General features: G+C 38.2%; 1 protein-coding gene across 1 annotated transcript; it reads right to left on the bottom strand.

The window, feature by feature from the left end:
* Positions 1 to 4,509: 4,509 nt before the first annotated feature.
* On the bottom strand, positions 4,510 to 17,681 carry xpnpep2 (X-prolyl aminopeptidase (aminopeptidase P) 2, membrane-bound). The gene is made up of 21 exons (XM_028589236.1): positions 17,538 to 17,681; positions 16,760 to 16,821; positions 16,277 to 16,387; positions 16,074 to 16,137; positions 15,301 to 15,405; positions 13,993 to 14,079; positions 13,684 to 13,827; positions 12,534 to 12,635; positions 11,558 to 11,639; positions 11,215 to 11,416; positions 9,891 to 9,980; positions 9,167 to 9,276; positions 8,965 to 9,042; positions 8,580 to 8,651; positions 8,422 to 8,482; positions 8,073 to 8,142; positions 7,800 to 7,904; positions 6,370 to 6,429; positions 6,164 to 6,240; positions 5,954 to 6,043; positions 4,510 to 5,014 (listed from the first exon to the last, which is right to left on the bottom strand). Exons 1-21 carry the CDS (start codon positions 17,584 to 17,586, stop codon positions 4,814 to 4,816), a joined length of 2,022 nt encoding a protein of 673 aa, XP_028445037.1. The 5' UTR covers positions 17,587 to 17,681; the 3' UTR covers positions 4,510 to 4,813.
* Positions 17,682 to 18,648: the final 967 nt, after the last annotated feature.

The following is an 18,648-nucleotide window of genomic DNA, read 5'->3' as shown; positions in this document are numbered from 1 at the left end:
AAATATTACATATTGGACCTTTAACAAGCCAGGAGTAAAGCTGTTCACCTCTAGCCTACTTTACTTTCTGCACCACACATCTGCTCCCTTGGCCAAGGACACGAGACAAGATGAACCAAAACAAGAGGAAGACACAACAAAGTGCGGCAGTGATACAGCCCCCACCTGAGCAAAGATTTGACCATGGGAGACCAAAGAGCGGAGATGGGAAATCTCAACCCCCCTTCTCACCCGTCCAACACTCCTCAAACCCCTTTGACAACCACAAAAGCTTTGAGGACCTCTTTAAGGATACGTCGCTCTCCCCTCTTTCCCCCATCCCCATGTTGGAGTTCACTGACCAGATGAAGCAGCTGGTAAATGCTGGAACCAAGTATGCCCCCCTTCCTTCTCCCATCGTAAAACGCCAGGCACCTCTGCCCCCTCAAGGACGGCAGTTAATTCCTTCTCCCCAAACTGATAAGGATGCTTGTGTGCAAAATGCAGTAAGCATTAACTGATATGGGCCGGGTCCAGGCTGCATGCCTAGTAGCACTCATGACTTTTTCCAAGACAAGCCTGGGCACTACGTATTAGATTCTTCCACAATTTATGTTGTGATAGGTAATAGAAAAAGAATGGTGAATAAGCACGGAACTGCAAACTTTGCAAATTTAGCATCCATTCCTCGTCAGCCACAGTCTGTCCCAAAAAATGAAAACGCACTAACACTAGCACTACTAAACGTTAGGTCTTTGGCAGGAAAATCATTTTTAATCAATGATTTTATTATCAACCACAATCTTGATTTTATGTTTTTAACTGAAACCTGGTTGGACCATAATAACAGTGCTGCTGTTCTCATTGAGTCAGCCCCCCCTAACTTCAGTTTTATGAGTGAGAATAGAGTGAATAAGAAAGGAGGTGGAGTTGCCATTTTGTTTAATGTCTCATTCCAATGTACGCAAATATCTTACGGAAATTTTGCTTCTTTTGAATATGTGGCTCTTCAGCTAAGATCCTCCCCTCAAACTCTACTTCTAAATATCTACAGGCCACCTAAATACTGTGCAAACTTCTTTGACGACTTTACTGAACGGTTGTCTATAATCTGTATTAACTTTGACCGTGTAATTATTGCTGGTGATTTTAACATTCATGTTGAAAACCCCCAGGACCGAGGGACCAAAAAACTGTGTTGTGTTTTTGAGAGCTAGCTAACTTAGAACTAAGGTCAAAGCTGTCTCTGGTAAGGAAAGATCTCCATGGAGAAATGTTATAGTTGTGAGAACAGAAAAAAGAGAGTGTCGAAAAGCTGAACGCAGTTGGCGAAAATCTAATCTCCAGGTCCATTATAACACTTATAAAGTGAGACTTCGCATTTATAATCAGGAACTAAGAAATGCAAGGCGGTCCTTTTTCTCTGACATTATTGCCAGAAACAATAATAATTCACGTGCTTTGTTTGCTACTGTTGATAGATTAACAAACCCTCCAGTACCAATAGCATCTGAACTGTTGTCTACCAAGGCTTGCAATGACTTTGCCTCCTTCTTCACAGACAAAATTCAGAAAATCAGACAGTCAGTGCTTCCATATCAAGTACAGGATATGTGTTGTCACAGTGTGCACTCAAAATAAATTCCAACATGACACAATTTCATACGATCAACCTTAAAAACCTGGAGGACATTATACAACATCTGAAAACCTCCTCCTGTTGCCTTGATATTCTACCAACGGGTGTTTTCAAAAATTTTCGAATTGTTTGGCTTCTGATCTTCTACAGATTGTAAACACGTCTCTGCTCTCAGGTATCTTCCCACAGGCCCTGAAAACGGCAGTCATCAAGCCACTCCTAAAAAAGAACAATCTAGACATGACACTAATGAGCAACTATAGGCCAATATCAAACCTTCCATTTTTAAGTAAAATCATAGAAAAAGTGTTTTTTCAACAACTCAACCTTTTCTTATCGCTAAACAACAGTTTTGATGCCTTCCAGTCAGGTTTTCGACCACACCACAGCACTGAGAAAGCTCTTGTTAAAGTCTTTAATGACATCCACTTAAACACAGATAGTGGCAAAATTTCAGTCTTAGTATTTCTTGATCTCAGTGCTGCATTTGATACGGTAGACCATGACATATTGCTTGACCGATTGGAAAACTGGGTTGGTCTTTCTGGCTCAGTACTAAAGTGGTTTGAATACTATTTAAAGAATAGGGACTACTTTGTGTCTATAGGTAATTATACATCTGAGCATACAAATATGACATGCGGAGTTCCCCAAGGCTCAGTTCTGGGGCCTCTTCTGTTCAACATCTACATGCTTCCACTGGCTCAGACTATGAAAAACAACAAAATAAGTTACCATAGTTATGCGGATGACACACAAATTTACATAACCTTATCGCCAGGGAACTATAGCCCAATACAACAACTAAATATGTGCATTGAACAGATTAATGATTGGATGTGCCAGAACTTTCTTAAATTAAATAAAGAAGAAACGGAGGTGGTTGTTTTTGGAGCAAAAGAGGAACGATTGAAAGTCAGCGCTCAGCTTCAAACGACAATGTTAAAAACAACAGACAAAGCAAGAAATCTTGGTGTAGTCATGGTCTCAGACCTAAATTTTAAAAGCCACATTAACATAATTAAAAAATCAGCCTATTATCACCTTAAAAATATATCAATGGTTAAAGGGCTTATGTCTCAGCAGGATCTGGAAAAACTTGTCCATGCTTTTATCTTCAGTAGACTTGACTACTGTAACGGTGTCTTTACAGGTCTCCCTAAAAAATCAATCAGACAACTGCAGCTGATTCAAAACGCTGCTGCTCGAGTCCTCACTAAAACCACGAAAGTAGATCACATCACTCCAGTACTGAAGTCTCTACACTGGCTTCCAGTGCCTCAAAGAATTGATTTCAAAATACTTTTACTGGTTTATAAATCACTAAACGGTTTAGGGCCAAAATACATTTCTGATCTGTTACTACATTATGACCCACCCAGACCTCTCAGGTCGTCTGGGACAGGTCTACTTGTTGTCCCCAGAGTCAGAACTAAACAGGGGGAAGCAGCGTTCAGTTTTTATTCTCCACATATCTGGAACAAACTACCAGAAACCTGTAGGTCCGCTGCAACTCTCAGTTCTTTTAAATCTAAGCTAAAGACCTATCTTTTTGATGTTGCTTTTCTTTAAATAATCTATTTTATTAACTTTAATTTCTTATACTGCACTGTAACTTTTATTCTTATACCGCACTATCAATTTTATTCTTGTTTTTTAATTTTTTTAATTTGTTTATTATTGTTTTTTAATTGTTTTCTAACTGCTCTTTAATGTTTTATGTAAAGCACTTTGAATTGCCCTGTTGCTGAAATGTGCTATATAAATAAAGCTGCCTTGCCTTGCCTAAGGATTCTGATTATTAATAAAAAATATAATCAAGAAATAAATTATGACATATGTATGTATTATCGATTAAGCTACACAAAATTAAAATCAACCCCACATTTACCACCTGCAACATTACATTGATACATACATTAATCTATCAATGATTCACGTTATAATCTTACAATAATGTACATAATTTTAAAATGGGCTAACATGTATGCATGTAGGATTTCAACTTGTAACAGTAGTATTTCTACACTGTGGTATCACTAGTTTTACTGATATTTTTGGCCAAATTTGCCTCAACGTCTGTGGAGATAGAAAACAGACGGTCCCATAGAAGTCAATGCAATTTGACGTGTGTTTGGATCATAATTTTGACAAATGTGTGTGGATTTTTTTCTTGTTAAACAGATGGTTTGTTTTATACACATGTCTAATGTTTATTTTGTGACCTTGCCTGAACCTGAGCATTCACGATACCTTAATAAACTAAGTTTGATCGCCGCTGGTCTGGTCTATAGCCTGGAACCAAAGCCCATCTATCAGGATCTATTTTAGGACATGGCAAGAGGAAAAATCAAAGACCAGGGTTTTTGGATGTGTTGTTGGTGCAACAAACTACTCAACAACTTTTTGGCATAGTTATTAATTAAAAACGGTTTGTTTAAAGTAAAAGTTTGGAGCGAGTTACATTTCCTCTGTTGTTACGCTGTTGTCGTCTATGGGGAACGCGGGATTGTTTTCCCCTAAAAGTGGGCGTGAATCTGTTCAGAGACATTCTATGACGTTGCGCTGGTTGTGAGTATGCGGGGTATCACATGGTCTGACCAAACGTACCTTTCGCTCCAGCCTGTTTTATACAGTTTATGGCTCCAGCCCACACAGGATGGTTGGCTGCTGTCAGATTGATACAAAGCACCGCCAGCCTTGTCAGGAAAATGAAGTTGACCCGCTGCACACTTTTTATGACATAATTTTTAATCTTTGGGCATTATGGTGTTGTAGTTTGGAGCTAATTTTAAGTAATTTATATACTCTTGCGCATGTTAATCCCTATAAATATGCATCTGATTTTGTCAAGTCAGAAAGTCATCAGATTCATGACTCGTGTCCACACCTTTGTGTTAAAGAGTGTTACTTTAATAAAATAGAAATTATATCAGCTGGTCATACAAATGTCCAGATTAAAAACCAAAAAAATTAAACATAAAAAATCAAACAAAAGATCATCTTAAACTTTTAAACACCACAATATGAGCTATTTACCCACCCAATTAAATTATCAAACATATATTTAAGTTAAAAAAAAAAATGCAAAATTGCAGTGCATCTCTCAACCTGGTATAGATGCTCAACAGAGACTGCATAGGGGTAACTTTAGTGCGCAAGTCTGCTGTGAAAGTGCAAAAGAGATGAAGATGCTCAAGAGATGTTGTGGAGGAGAGTGACGGCCAGAGCAATGATGGTCAGCGATGAGGAGCAGACAGACGCAGAAGATCCAGACATCATGAAAGACTCTGTGTGTTTGAGCATCCAGTCCTTCTCCTCATGTAGACCCTGTTTGTCCAGCTCAGGACCCACCAGCCTCCGTATTGTCTCATAGTATTTATTCAGCCAGTGAAGCTGGAGTGAGAAAAGACCACTCTCAATGAAAGTCATAAACAAGCGGAACTGTACACTGCTGGCATTTGAAAAACAGGTATCAGTTAAACAGTGGATAACACACAAATTAAATATAAATATACATAATAATACTGTATGTTCCTGGTCTAAGGACAAATATGGTGCTCCACGGATAAAAAAATACAAAATAAATTTCACTGCTACGCCGACAGCTGTGGAACAAGCATGCATTAATATTTACTGCAGTAAAAGTACCAGTACAACAATGTAAAATACTTCATTAAAAGTAAACCACCTGCATCAAAACTTAAGCAAAAGTACAAAAGTACAGTACTTGAATAACTGTACTTAGTTACTTTCCACCACTGTTATTTTTTCTGTATTAACTTTCTTAATTTCTTAGCTTCAAACCTGTTTTGAGCACAGACTCTTTGGATGATGTGTACTATAAATACACTGAAGCTTAAGAAAAAAATATGAGCTCAAGTTGTGCAGCCAAAAAAAACGAGCTTTTCTTTGTGTTTGAAAAGTTAATATTTTGTAAACATGTTCTTTTCTGTACAAAAAGACTAAAAATAACCATACATTTTCTCTTAAGATGAAAAGAAACAAAACATCAAAGTTGATTTCACACGTTTTTTCTTTTTCTTCTCAAAGCATGTTTTGATTTTGAGCTGCAGAGAAGCTTAGACCTGAAGTGTAAAGGGGGGGATTTTAAGAGGAAACCAGCACTTGTAAAGCAGGAAAACGAAAGACTCGGTTGGTCGCTCTGTGTTATACTGAAAGGTATTTAAAACTGGAAACTGATCATATGTTTGGGGAAGTACATTATAGCTTGTTACTGGGTATTTATTATGTATATAGGCTAACACTTTTTAGTCCCTCCTTTTTAAAACATCTCATATACAGTTGATTATGTAGTCAAATACAATATCTTACCTGCTCTGAGCTAAGGAGCGAGGTGTCAATCAGCTTTCTGTCATATGGAACCAGCGACACAGTGTCAAAAGTCAGGTAGTTATGACCATACTGAGGGAAAGAAAAGCACATTCACAAAGAAGTACATTAACATTGCTTCATTCATTCATTAAAAACAGGAAATCACTGACATGATTCTAGATTATCAATTAAGCTCTGTTTTGTATCTACCTTTGTATGTACAGGTACGATAACAGCAACATCTTCAATCCGGATCCCAAAGTCATTCTCCTTGTAATAGCCAGGTTCTTAAAGAAAAGCATTATTAGTTTTTCTACATTCAAACATTTGAGCCATGAAATGCAAAGTTCATTACATTTAATATGATCATAATAGTAGTAGTGGTAGTAGTGGATGTGGAAAGAATAACATCTCACCAATAGACGTGAACATGCCAGTTCTGAAGGGAATATTGTTGCCCTGAAAGCCCACTGGCCCTGGAAAAATATCACAATATTACATGATTCAAATGCAGATTACACCACCAAAATCTCCTTTAATTTTTACATTTCCATATTTAGCTGTGTCATTAAAGTTACAAACTGGGGTGTTTTACTGTACCCCGAAATTAAATAATATTTTCCTGCACATTAGCATGACATGAATTGAGGTCTATTAAGTTTTCTCTTTTTCAGGAATAAATATTTTACAAAAAATAATTAAAAAATTACTAAGATATTTTTTGGATGTATTCTGTGTGATTACTAGATTTTTATGATTGTTTCGGGCACTGAAAATGCCTTTTTTCTTGAAGACGTATCGAGTTGTTTTTAGGAGCTAAAATCTAGCGTGCACACATTGTTTTCTTTTTTTTCTTTCATGAATAGGCAATCTCTCGGGAAAATGCTCACACATACAGGTAGAGCTGCAACAATTATTTGATTAATCAATTAGTTGATTAATCATCAATTATTTTGATAATAAATTATTCAATATTATGTGTCATATTTCTCTCTCTCCCCCTCTCTATCGCGTCACCAAGAGCCAGGTTCTGTCCGAGGTTTCTGCCTGTTAAAAGGAAAGTTCTTTCCTCGACGCTGTCACAACAAATGCTCGCTCTTGGGGGGAATTGTTGGGTCTGTAAATTATAGTGAGGTCTAGACCTACTCTATCAGTAGTGTCCTGAGAGAACTTCTGTTCTGATTTGACACTATAAATACAATTTAATTGAATGGAATGACTCAAATCATTTTTAAAGAGAAAAGTTTTTGTGATGATCTGCCGCTTCCCTCTGTTTTATATCATCACAAACTGTATGTCTTTGTAATTTGGAGGGTTGATCAGACAAATCAAGACATTTAAAGATGTCACTTTGGGAAAATATTATGGACATTTTTCACTATTTCACCATCAGTTAATTAAGAAAATAATTGCAGATGAACCTGAAAACAATTTTTAGTTGCAGCTCTACATCAGAGAATCAGCCATCTCACTGTGGCTTGTTCTCCTACACTGTGCAGGTTTTAGCTCCTTCTGTTTAAGTGCATTTTGGGCACATTAGAAGTGGTTGCACTGCAAAATTAAATGTGTGCTCGAACATGCAAACTGCTTGCCAGTTTATTAATTGTATCACTTCCACTTACCTCAGTGTAATGAAGTGCAATTTGATGTAAAACAACCTCTTGTGCATCATAATCATGATGCTTTTAGGCATTACTGATCATTGAAATCTGCCTTTGAACTCTGTTTTAGTAGGATGGATTTATGCTGTTTTCAGTGGTACAAGAAGATATCACTATACTGAAAACATGTTCATACTTGGGTTGCAAACTTTGAAAAATGTGTGGAAAATAAAAAGAGTGCATACACTCGTGAACTCCAAAGTAGTTTCCAACACCATGACCTGTTCCGTGGCCATAGTTCAGGCCCACCTCCCACAATGCTCGGCGACCCAACATCTCCATGTTTACACCTGTTGATAAACAAAAGACACACAGAGAGCTTAAATCAAACATCCCGCTGTAATTAATCCACTCAAAAGTTATCACAAAATGTTGTGGAGCAACAAGGCTCTCTAGTGGTTTAAGGGTGGAATCATTGTAAATCTCATTTTAAGCGTGTGAATGTTTTCCATTCCCACCTCTTGTTCCTGAGGGAAAGATCGTTCGAGATATCTCAATGTTTCCCATGAGCACTCGAGTGAAGGCCTCCTGCGAAGCGAGACGTGTGGTTAATGACAGGTAAAGGGTATTTTAAAGGACTATTTTCAATTATATTTTGTAAAAGAACATTACTGTAAAGATTTTTACAGCCAAATACAAACAAGTTGCTGGCATATAAAATAATGTCAATAAAGAAAAAGATACAGAAAAAGATACACTGATCGACTGCAGCAGTGTGGATGATTATTCATCTTTGGTGCTTTGACGGATAAAATGTAAATATCCCGTCAAACATTCACACTTTCAGTATAATATCTAAAGCATTACCTTTTGCATTGCTGTGGGGGTTCCCCAGTGAACTGTCCGAGTGATGTCAGTGGTCCCGTCTCTGAGTAGTAGTAGTGAGAGAAATGATGACTCATTTCAAATGTAAGCAATGTGATGTGAAACTGGAGAGTCAGTGAGCAGAGTGTGTTTTTACTCACAGATACTGGCCGCCAGAGTCCACCAGGTACATCTCATCAACCGTCAACCTCCTGCTTGATTCTTCTGAAGGGCTGCAAAAAACAAACAGGAAATGATAGCAGCACTGCAGATGGTACTTGCAGTGCAATTAAAGGACCATGCCAGTGTTTTGTTAACAATTTTGATCAGAGAGAGAGAGAGAGAGAGAGAAAGAGAGGTGCGTGGGTGGGATGTAAATCAACAAAGGCCATATTCATAAAGGACTGACCATGTCCAAAACCACCCCTATGGTCCTTTAATAATGTTGTAAGCTAAAGGCTAAGAAGAGATATATACATGTTTGATATAGGGTACATGAAAAAGAAGACGTCAATTAAAAGAGGGAAGAACATTAATAAATCTTACCTGTAATGAGCAAGTGCAGCATTAGGTCCGCTTGCAGAGATGGTCTCAAAACTTGGGCCTCGGCTGTCTTTCTGTTTGCTGTAATGATGTTTATAATAGCTGTGACTTCAGTGTCTTTTGAACATGACTACGTTTGAACTTCAGTGTCTTTACTGCACTTCCTGTTCAGCAAATACAGTTTTTCCATCTCATGTGCACTCACTTGCGACACTTATTGACATAGTCTGCAGCAGTCAGCTCTGTCTCTTTCCCCTTTGGCACAGCCTTTTCCAGCCACATCAGCAACTGGATGACCGCGACTGCATCCCTCACCTACACAGAGCCAAAACGACACACTGACCAGGAGAGTCTCGGCATCGATCACAATAACGCAGAACAAACATGCTGACAATTTACATGACATGTTGCAAGGCTGTTCAGACATCTTTGGACAGGGTAATAAATGTATCAGGATGTGTGTTCACTGAAGTGTTCAAGCTCCAGATGAAAACGATTCATAAATGTCTAAACCAGTCTGACAGTGAAGTCTGATTAATGAGTTCCTGGAATGATAATAGTCTCACGTAAATGTTTTAGAGGCTGTATGGTTACACTTTACTTGAAGGTATCTACAGAAGAGTGACATGACACTGTCATGAACGTGTCATAAACATTATAAACAAGTCATAAACGTTTATGACATAACACTTCTGTCATCAAGTGTCAATCGGTTTTTGTCATGACAAGTTAGGGTTAAGGTTAGAGTTACGGTTAGGGTTCATGTGTCATGACAGTGTCGTGTTAATGACAGTGTCATGTCACTCTTATGTAGATACCTTCAAGTAAAGGGTTACCAGTTGTATTATATTTGTGCTCATGTGTGCATTTATATGGTGGTGTGGTTGTGTACTGTATAACGTGAGTGTGTCTGTGAGTAGATGACATACGTGAGCATCCCTCAAGATTCGCTGCTCAGTGTCATCTTTCACTGCTTTAGTCGTCAACACAGGAGAGTATGAGCTGGTCATTAGTTTCTCCTACATGATGCAAAAAAAAAAAAAAAAACAATAACAAGGGTTAGGGTTATGCAAAAAACTATATGAGCAGACTTTTCTACTTAAAATAGCCACATATATAACTTTGTGTGGATTTACTTCCAAACACTACAAAGACCGTCTGTTCTCATGTAGTACTTGTGCATATAGCTACGAAAGGTTGTGTACTGTAATGTAATATGTATTCCATGACTGCAGGCCCCGCACTGACTGGTGCTATAAGGCAGCGCCCTCTAGTGTCCGTAGTAATCATGTCCCAGAAGTACTAGTTAAGGGGACCAGTGTTTTAACCCCAACAACAATCCTGACTAATGTCTAAAACTTAACTAAACTTTACTGTCAAGTAGGCTAAACGGTGACCGGTCGTCGTAATTTTGTAAGATATCATACAAATTGTTTTCATAGGATATCATACAAACTTGTTAATGACAATACGTCCAATTGTTGTTATTACAAGGGAATAGGTAGTTATTTAGTTACTGGAAGCTGTGAATTCTACAAATTGACTATGCAGCCTGGTGATCTGAAAATAAATGGCCTTGTGTGATTTAAATTCACTTAAACCTGCATTCATTGATTTTTTTTGGTCACTTGGGGGCAGCGAAACAAGCTGTAAAAACAATATTGACATAGTCTTACCTTATAAAGTTGTAACAGCGAATGTGTTGGCAACAAGTTTACACATTCAGCAGAAAGAGAAAAAAGGCATTTTGATGTGAAACATACTCAAAATGAGTTCTGACACATATTTAGCATGTAACATTTTTCATTTCACTGTCTTTAAGACACTAAAACACTCTTTAGAGTAGAGGGAAACTGCAGAGTCTGGTGATGAATATTTGTGTGTTCTTTACCACAAGTGATGCCTTTCACATTAAACAGTCATTTGATTTATGCAGCTTTGAAAACTACAACACAACACGGATCAAAAATATCCCAGCAGCAGCCAGTAAGTGGCGACTCACTACAGCTGCTCCAGTACAGCAATACAAACAGATTATTGTACTTTATGTACAAAGTTGATGCTGTTTGGTGACTTGTTAATTGTTTTATAAGTGTTTTATAAGTGTTTACAATTCAAAACCCAAAAACATTTGAATAATAATAATAGTACTTTATGTACAAAGTTCATTTCATTAAATCATAATATAACACTAACAAAAAAGGGAAACATGCAGTAGTACAGTAAATATAATGAAAAACTATATCTGTGTACCTCTGGTGTGATGATCTCATAAAGTGCGTAGTTTGTGTACTCTGTGCCGATCCACACTTTAACCCCAGGCTGGGCCACGTACTTCTTCAGGTGATCTCGAACAGTGTCATAGCTCTTTAGCTGCACACATAGGGACCCGTTACATGAGGCATTCAGGTACACCCTCAATTCATCTGTCATTCTGTCTGTGTGGAGAAAAAGCCTAGGAGATGTGGCAGAAGGAAAGGTTGATATAAGAAAGATGTTAAATGTTCTTATATCCTAGTATATGTGATGGGGCAGAACAGAGACATAAGAAAAGAATGTCACATGTTCACATGTTATCGCCTAAAAATGGACTTACCAGATCTCATCCATTGTGAGTAGTGTGTAGGAGTAGAAGAAGGGATTGTACGGGATGTCGTTGCCGCGCAGATTGAACAGCCCTAGAAATCAAAAGCATACACCACCCCCCCTGAATGTCAGTAGCAACTCACACACTTATTTACATAATCTGCTGCATCCACCTGAGCCAAGACATGCTGTTTATATCTAATGTTTGTATCAGAAGGACGGGACTCCTTCTGTGTCCCTGTCATTAAAAACAGACTCGCTAATTCTAAAAAAGTCAGGTATGGTCTGATGCTCAGCAGTGCTCTTGTGTGGGTAATAAAGAAAGATGCTTTTGAATTGTACTGTTCTTTTACAAAGTGGTGAACTGAATGTCCATCAAATCAAATGAGTTTACTAACATGATTACTGTTGACAATAATGGATTATAAAGAAAAAAAAGTCATGTTCATATCCGTCTTTTTGCCTTTTTAAAACATCTTCTTATGTGATAAGAGCATTGTCCATTTAAAAAAAAACATCTGTAGTCGAATCTGTAGTGTTTTGTCATTTTGTATTGTGGTTAAACTGCCTGTCAGTCTGATTACTGTATTCTTATCACAATCTTTCAGACTGCACTCTGTCTACTGTCATTTTATTTTGATGCAAACTGCATTTCCAGAGCTTGCCTGAGGCGTAAGCAAAACTAAGCAGATATTGAGAGCCCTGCAGCCACTAGGTGTCCTACAAATGGGAAAGAAAATAAACCATTTGGGAGTACTTTTCAGCCATTTTTGAATATTTTGTGCATTGTACTGTAAAACTGTATCCTGTTTTAATATTATCCATCTTATTATTTTAGTTTCAAACCATTTTTAGTCTTTTTTCATGTTACTTGGTTCAGGTTCTGGTAATAATTTAAGCATATTTAAGTGTATTCAGCTGTGGTTCAAAATTCATTTTTCTAAATCAGAAACACATTGTATGGAAAGCTTACAGGAGTTACTTACAGGCTGTTTCATCCAGCGCTGACAGCAGAAGAGCTGTTGGTTCATATGGATTGTCTCTTATCTGATCCCGTATTTGCATCACTTTCTTCTGCCACGGCCTTTCTGCAAACACACACATTTTAATTTTATTAATATCCACATGACAATTAACACTTGATGCTGCGCCAGACATTGAGATTTATAATGTATGTTCACCAAAATTCTTATTGAACTTGAATAAATTGTTTTTAAGGCCATTACATCTTATAAAGTTGATGAGTTGATCTTCAAAGCAAACAATTTGCTACAGTATTTACACATCAAGCAGACACAGAGCAACATCAGGCTGCCATTGCAAATCAGGACATGTTCTTAATGGCTTTGAAAAAATTAAGGTGAAATAAAAAAAACAAATAAAAAAAACAAAACATTATCATTCATTTAGAGTTCTGTTTGTGTGCAGTATTGCCTCTCATTTGAGCTGTTTTGGTCTCCACAAACGTTTGAGGGAAATATTTGGCCAGTATATTTGGTAAGCTAGTCACTAACTGTACCTGTCTGGTGTTTAGTGCTGGGCTGGTAGAGTACAGTAGGTTTATTCTCTGTGAGTTTGTCACTAAGAGCAACCTTTCACATTACACAGTCATTTAAACAATTTTTCATAAAAAAAAAATTCCAGTAATTTTTATTTGCCTTTGTCTCTCTTTGTCTTCTTCTTGCCTGCAAACTGCTCATCACTTTTATACTCCACCCAGACTGACAGCATTTATACACACACACACACACACACACACACACACACACACACACACACACACACACACACACACACACACACACACACACACACACACACACACAAACACTTAGACCATCAGGTTTATGATGCTCTCCATTTGTTCCATTTGTCTATTGTCTGACCATAAAGACTAATAAGGCCCATGGGCGTCCAGACAACTTCCTTTTCCAGAGGCTTTATCATTCACTCAAAGTTGGTATTTGATCTATCAGCCAGCCATAAAAACCATGAACAGGCTGTTTATGGCTGTGTTTGTGGAGGTGCTTATTGCTTTCCATCCAGTTTGCAGGTATGTATCAGCACATAGATAAAGAGCACCACACAGGCAGACCAGCCGTGTGTGTGTACAGCACAGATAATAAGGAAACTCACGTATGACTCTATCGGGAAGGCGGGTGAGGTTGTCAGATGGGATGGGCTCCCTGTTCTTCCACACTTGGTCGACCAGGTTAACAGGGATGGACTTGAGGCTGCGATTGCTCGACTCCAGATTGATGCTGTAGTCCTTGTGCGTTTCTAATGGCGGAAATTGCAGATGATTACACACAGAACCGAATCAATCACAAATAAACAGTCGGCTCGGCGTCTGAATGGCTCCATTGATAATTTTCCATCTACTTGGGAGAGCACTTTATTGATGTTAACCTGGACTGACAGGAGGGATGGAGAATAGAGACTCACCGAGGGAGAAGAGGAAGGGATCAAAGCCAATCTCGTCGCCTGACGGGACCTCAGAGATCAGCCACTCTGCTATACTGCTGATGGACACTGGGGAACATCACACATGACAGATTCAAGTTATTTTTGACTTTAGAGGATGTGACAGAATAAATCCATACATCCATTACACACAATTAGATGTGTATTCAATTGAATTAGCAGAAATTGCTTTGCAACAAAATGTGGATTAGAAGATTAAACAATATGTCAATATGTAAAAACTGATTACACATTACATATATTATTTCTATCAATCTCATTATTGTTTCAAATAGCATACATACTATACTAATACAAATATATTTTTGACCAAACTGATCAAAATGTAAAGGTTTAAAACTTGAAACAAACAATTATTTATGCTATTTTAGGGAAATATATAAAGAAAGATAAAGATATAAATTATTACATTTACAAGCAGTTAAAGGTCATTTTCTGGTCCATATTCTGTTAGAAGATGCTATGAATGAGTGCCCATGTTGCAAGAGACTGTTGAATACTTAAAAAAAAAAAAAAAAAAAATATATATATATATATATAAATCAAAAACACAATGTTGTTTAATTGTAAAGGCTAAAGCTGTGTGCACTGCAACCTAAAGAATAAAGGCTGCTGTTATTCTATACTTTTTTATGGCCAAAACAATCAGTTAAATGTAAGGAAAGATCTAAACGATGTGTTAGTCCGTCTCTCAAAAGTTTTACTTCAGTACCTCTCTGTGATTCTCAGCCTTAAGCACATATGTTCCCACTGACGTACATCTTTAAAACTGGTCACACATATACAGTATACTTTCACCTAAAAATGTACTTAAAATAGCTGGACGATATAGAAAACGCAAACAAATGAAGAAACACGTTCAACAATTTAACAACAAACACATCTATAAATGTAAATAAATGTGGTAACTTTTGAACAATAACAGAACTAAGTCACAACATAGTAGAAGCGTGTGTGTTGTGTTGTTGGGTTGAGTTCTCTTTCCCACTGTACTGTACAAATTCTTGACTGACAATAGGTGCCAATACAAGTCATAAATTGCATCTTGCCCTACAACAAAAGCTGCTCAGTATTACAAATGTGTTAACATCAGCATCATATGTTCAGTGTTAAAAGTAAAACCATGCAGTGACTTTTAGTTTGTAAGTGAGTTATTTTTATCATGTAAATCCTTTGATAACAGTTGCAGCATTTGTCAGGATATATTTAGACCAGATCATCAAAACCACAGATATAGTAATCACAAGAAGATCCCCCCCACACACACACCATCTTTTTCCAGCTCCCAGTTGCAGTCCATCTGTCTCTCAGCTTGAACCCAGTAGCGGCTGTCTGTCCAAAGAGCGGCCTTGGTCTGAGTCACTACGGCAGTGCCTGAGGAGAGGCAGGACAGCAGCTGTGTTATGGGGAGGGCAGCGTCGACAGTGAATTACAAATGACTATAAATGTCACAGTTGACTTAGAACAATGTATGATGGGTCATCTAATCTCGAAGAATGCAGGCGTGTGAGGACAAACAGCAAGGTTAAGAAGAAACACGGAGGAGATGGCAACCTGGTGATGTGTGGTGGATATATAATCAGGGCTTACATTATCATTCCACTGCTGTAACCTCACATGAGATAAATACACTTAAGTAGCAGCAGCTGAATCTAAAATTTGACTTTTCTTTATGGAGTCTGGTGTAAACAGCACTACTGAAATGTCACCTGTCTTCTTATCCTTTAATGCGTGCAACAGCTGAGTACAGAAATATGTATGATCATTATGTGTGTTCTCCATTATCATGTGGACATATATCTCATGATTAAATGGTGAAGTCACGCATGTAGTGGCAGATGAATGAGAAGGTGCGATGATGAAGCGAGCGAGTGAAAATGATGACACTAAATGAACGAGGAGATGGCTGTATGGTGAGGATGTGGGATGAAAGAAGAAGAGCTGCATGACTGTGGCACTCAGACATCGGGAGTTGAGTCATGGGGAGGAGGATGAAGAAGGAGGAGGAGGCAGAGAAGACAAGAGGCAGAAAGGGATTGTACCTGCGGAGCCTGTAAAGCCGGTCATGAAGGCCATCCTGGCATCACGTGGTGCGATATACTCACTCTGACAGAGAAACAGAGGTTAGTACTGTATCTCATGCACGCACGCACGCACACGCACACGCACACGCACGCACAAATATACTTTCACGCACACATAGTTAAATCCCAGATTAATTAATTTTAAAAGACAGCAGATGTACCAGGTGAGCGTCAGTGCCAGGAATAATGTAGGCAGAGATATTCAGTAAAAGCATTTGCTCCTGTAACTCCTTCAGCTGGAGAGTGGTATTTACTGCTGTGCTGGGGAGGTACTGTAACACACGCACATGCACACACGCACACACACACACACACACACACACACACACACACACACACACACACACACACACACACACACACAGAGATAGAGAGAGAAACAGAGAGAGAGAGAAACAGAGAGTGAGAAAAGTCTCTGATTTGATTGAAAAACCTGCACAACTGCTGAGTCATCCCTTTCTGTATCTCCCTGTAATCATTAACTGTAGTGCATGTGCAGTAATCATTACCTGTAACTGTATAAAACTCTGGCAACATGTCTCATGATGAGAAAATGCTGTGTGACTACTTTGAAGTCAATTTTATGACATCATTTCTGTCAAATAAATGTTGCATATTAAATCATGTTGCTTCTTTTCACTTACTGGTGGGGACAGAGAGCAGTTCCTCTCAGTTTGCTTGTATGCAACAACACCAATAGTGTTTCCTGAAACGAGAAGTACACATTGAAAAGACCTTGGAGAGTGTCACAAAGTAGTGACCGAGCTGAGCTGTGTAAGCACATTTTTAGATCAGTGTAAAGTGCTGCTCTTTCTTTTGGTGACTTATCATGTTGAATCTTTTAAGACACAGTGATTGTCAGAGCGATCTGTGGAATCAATGCAACTTAAAAGCTCAGGACTTATAAGCACAAAATAAAAACTCAAAGTCAAATTAAAGGACACTGGACAAGCTCAAACCAGGCAGCTGTGCAAAACAATTAAGATGATATCAATCACATTTACCACAACATGTCCAAAAAGAATAATGCAAAAAAGCAAGAGAGTGTAGTTCAATCATGTCCATGTTCACAGATGATTTGTTGAATATGAAAAAGGGAAGAGTATTAGACAGAGCTGTTTTCTTTTTCTAAAATAACATTTTATGCAAAGCAGTCCTGATGAGCAAACAACAGGCACAAAAAGAGCAGATGGCAATTTCAAATTCTTCATATGCACCATTTGGAAGCTTTTTTAAATACATGCCATCAAAACTGGTTGCATATGATCTGTTTTGACATTTTACACCCCGTGCCAGCTTCTGTTATAATCATATACAAATGGAAATATTGATCATCACAATACACCAGCTCAACAAAAAGTCTTCACACAAAGATCAGAGACACTCAGACAAAGTAATGACAATAAAGAAGGAACTTTTTACCTAGTGCTGCCACAAACAGAGCCAACAACAACCAGCCACAGGAAGGCATCTTGGCACTATGAGCCCGTCAAGAACCGATCCACAGACAGAGTGGCTACAAAGCAGGTGCTCCGATGTTTATGCAGCGTATGTGAGAAAGTGTGTGTGGGTGTCTGGCAAGAAATTGTGTGTGGGTGTCTGCTAGTAAGTGCATGACTGTCCTCTCTCTGTCTTCCTATCTCTCTTGTCCTCCCCCTCTGCCATTATCTCCTCTTTTGATCAAATAAAAACACACTTGTGCTGTTTTTATCTAAATTATTTGCACCAATAAGACGTGACAAATGCTAATAATGGATTTGAAAAAATGACCAAGGCTGGTTTACATGCAGTGCATAAGTGACTGTGTGTGACTGGAGAGTATTTGAGAAGGGTTCATTTGCAAAAACAGATATCTCCGTTTCATTTATTTTCCTAAATCATGCTTTTGTTGTGCAAGCCAGGATATAACAATCAAACTGGTTAGTTTTTGGTCTGGTCATATTAAGAATAGCTTGTATCTGTTTTTGGCAAATTAATGCATGTCCAAGTAATCTGTGTCTGCAGATTCACATATTAAGCAAGTCCTTGTAATCCTGCATTGATTTCCATAGAAAACCTATTTTTAAATCCTTCTATTCAAGCCAAATGTATACTGCCACTTAGCTAAAAGAAGAAGGAGGAGGAGGAGAGGAAGGGGAGGAGGAGGGGTGGAGTGTAAGATCAGGAGATTTATTACAGCAGCATCTTCAAACAGTTTTATATATCTTCTTTTATTTTACTGGAATTGGTTTGACGTCATTTTATTTTTGCCGCAGTTCAAACAAATAGTTTAGGGAAATACACTTATTCACTTTTGAGTTTGTTGGGAGTTAAATGAGAAGGTCTATACTTAAATATGAAGGTACAGCCAGCAGCCGGTTAGCTTAGCTTAGCATAAAAACTGGAAACAGGCGGTGACAGCTAGCCTGGCTCTGTCTAAGGCCAGAGATAATCTGCTCCTAGGCTACCCCTACTGTCAATTGAAGAACAGAGAAACATTACATTTACCTACTCTAATTATTAACGTGTCTGTCGTTTATCTCCCAAATGAAAC

Source organism: Perca flavescens, chromosome 10 (genome assembly GCF_004354835.1).
Source record: "Perca flavescens isolate YP-PL-M2 chromosome 10, PFLA_1.0, whole genome shotgun sequence".
In the NCBI taxonomy this organism is placed as follows: Eukaryota; Metazoa; Chordata; class Actinopteri; order Perciformes; family Percidae; genus Perca; species Perca flavescens.
This window is presented reverse-complemented; position numbering and strand designations above follow the sequence as displayed.

What these genes read in the sequence shown, in the direction of transcription:
- xpnpep2 (XM_028589236.1), bottom strand. Translation starts at nt 17,586, where the DNA reads ATGCCTTCCTGTGGCTGGTTGTTGTTGGCTCTGTTTGTGGCAGCACTA. An exon ending in CGGCTTTACAGGCTCCGCAG is followed by an intron (nt 15,406 to 16,073) that starts GTACAATCCCTT and finishes GCCTCTCCTCAG; the next exon opens with GCACTGCCGTAGTGACTCAG. An exon ending in CTCACAATGGATGAGATCTG is followed by an intron (nt 11,417 to 11,557) that starts GTAAGTCCATTT and finishes CACATCTCCTAG; the next exon opens with GCTTTTTCTCCACACAGACA.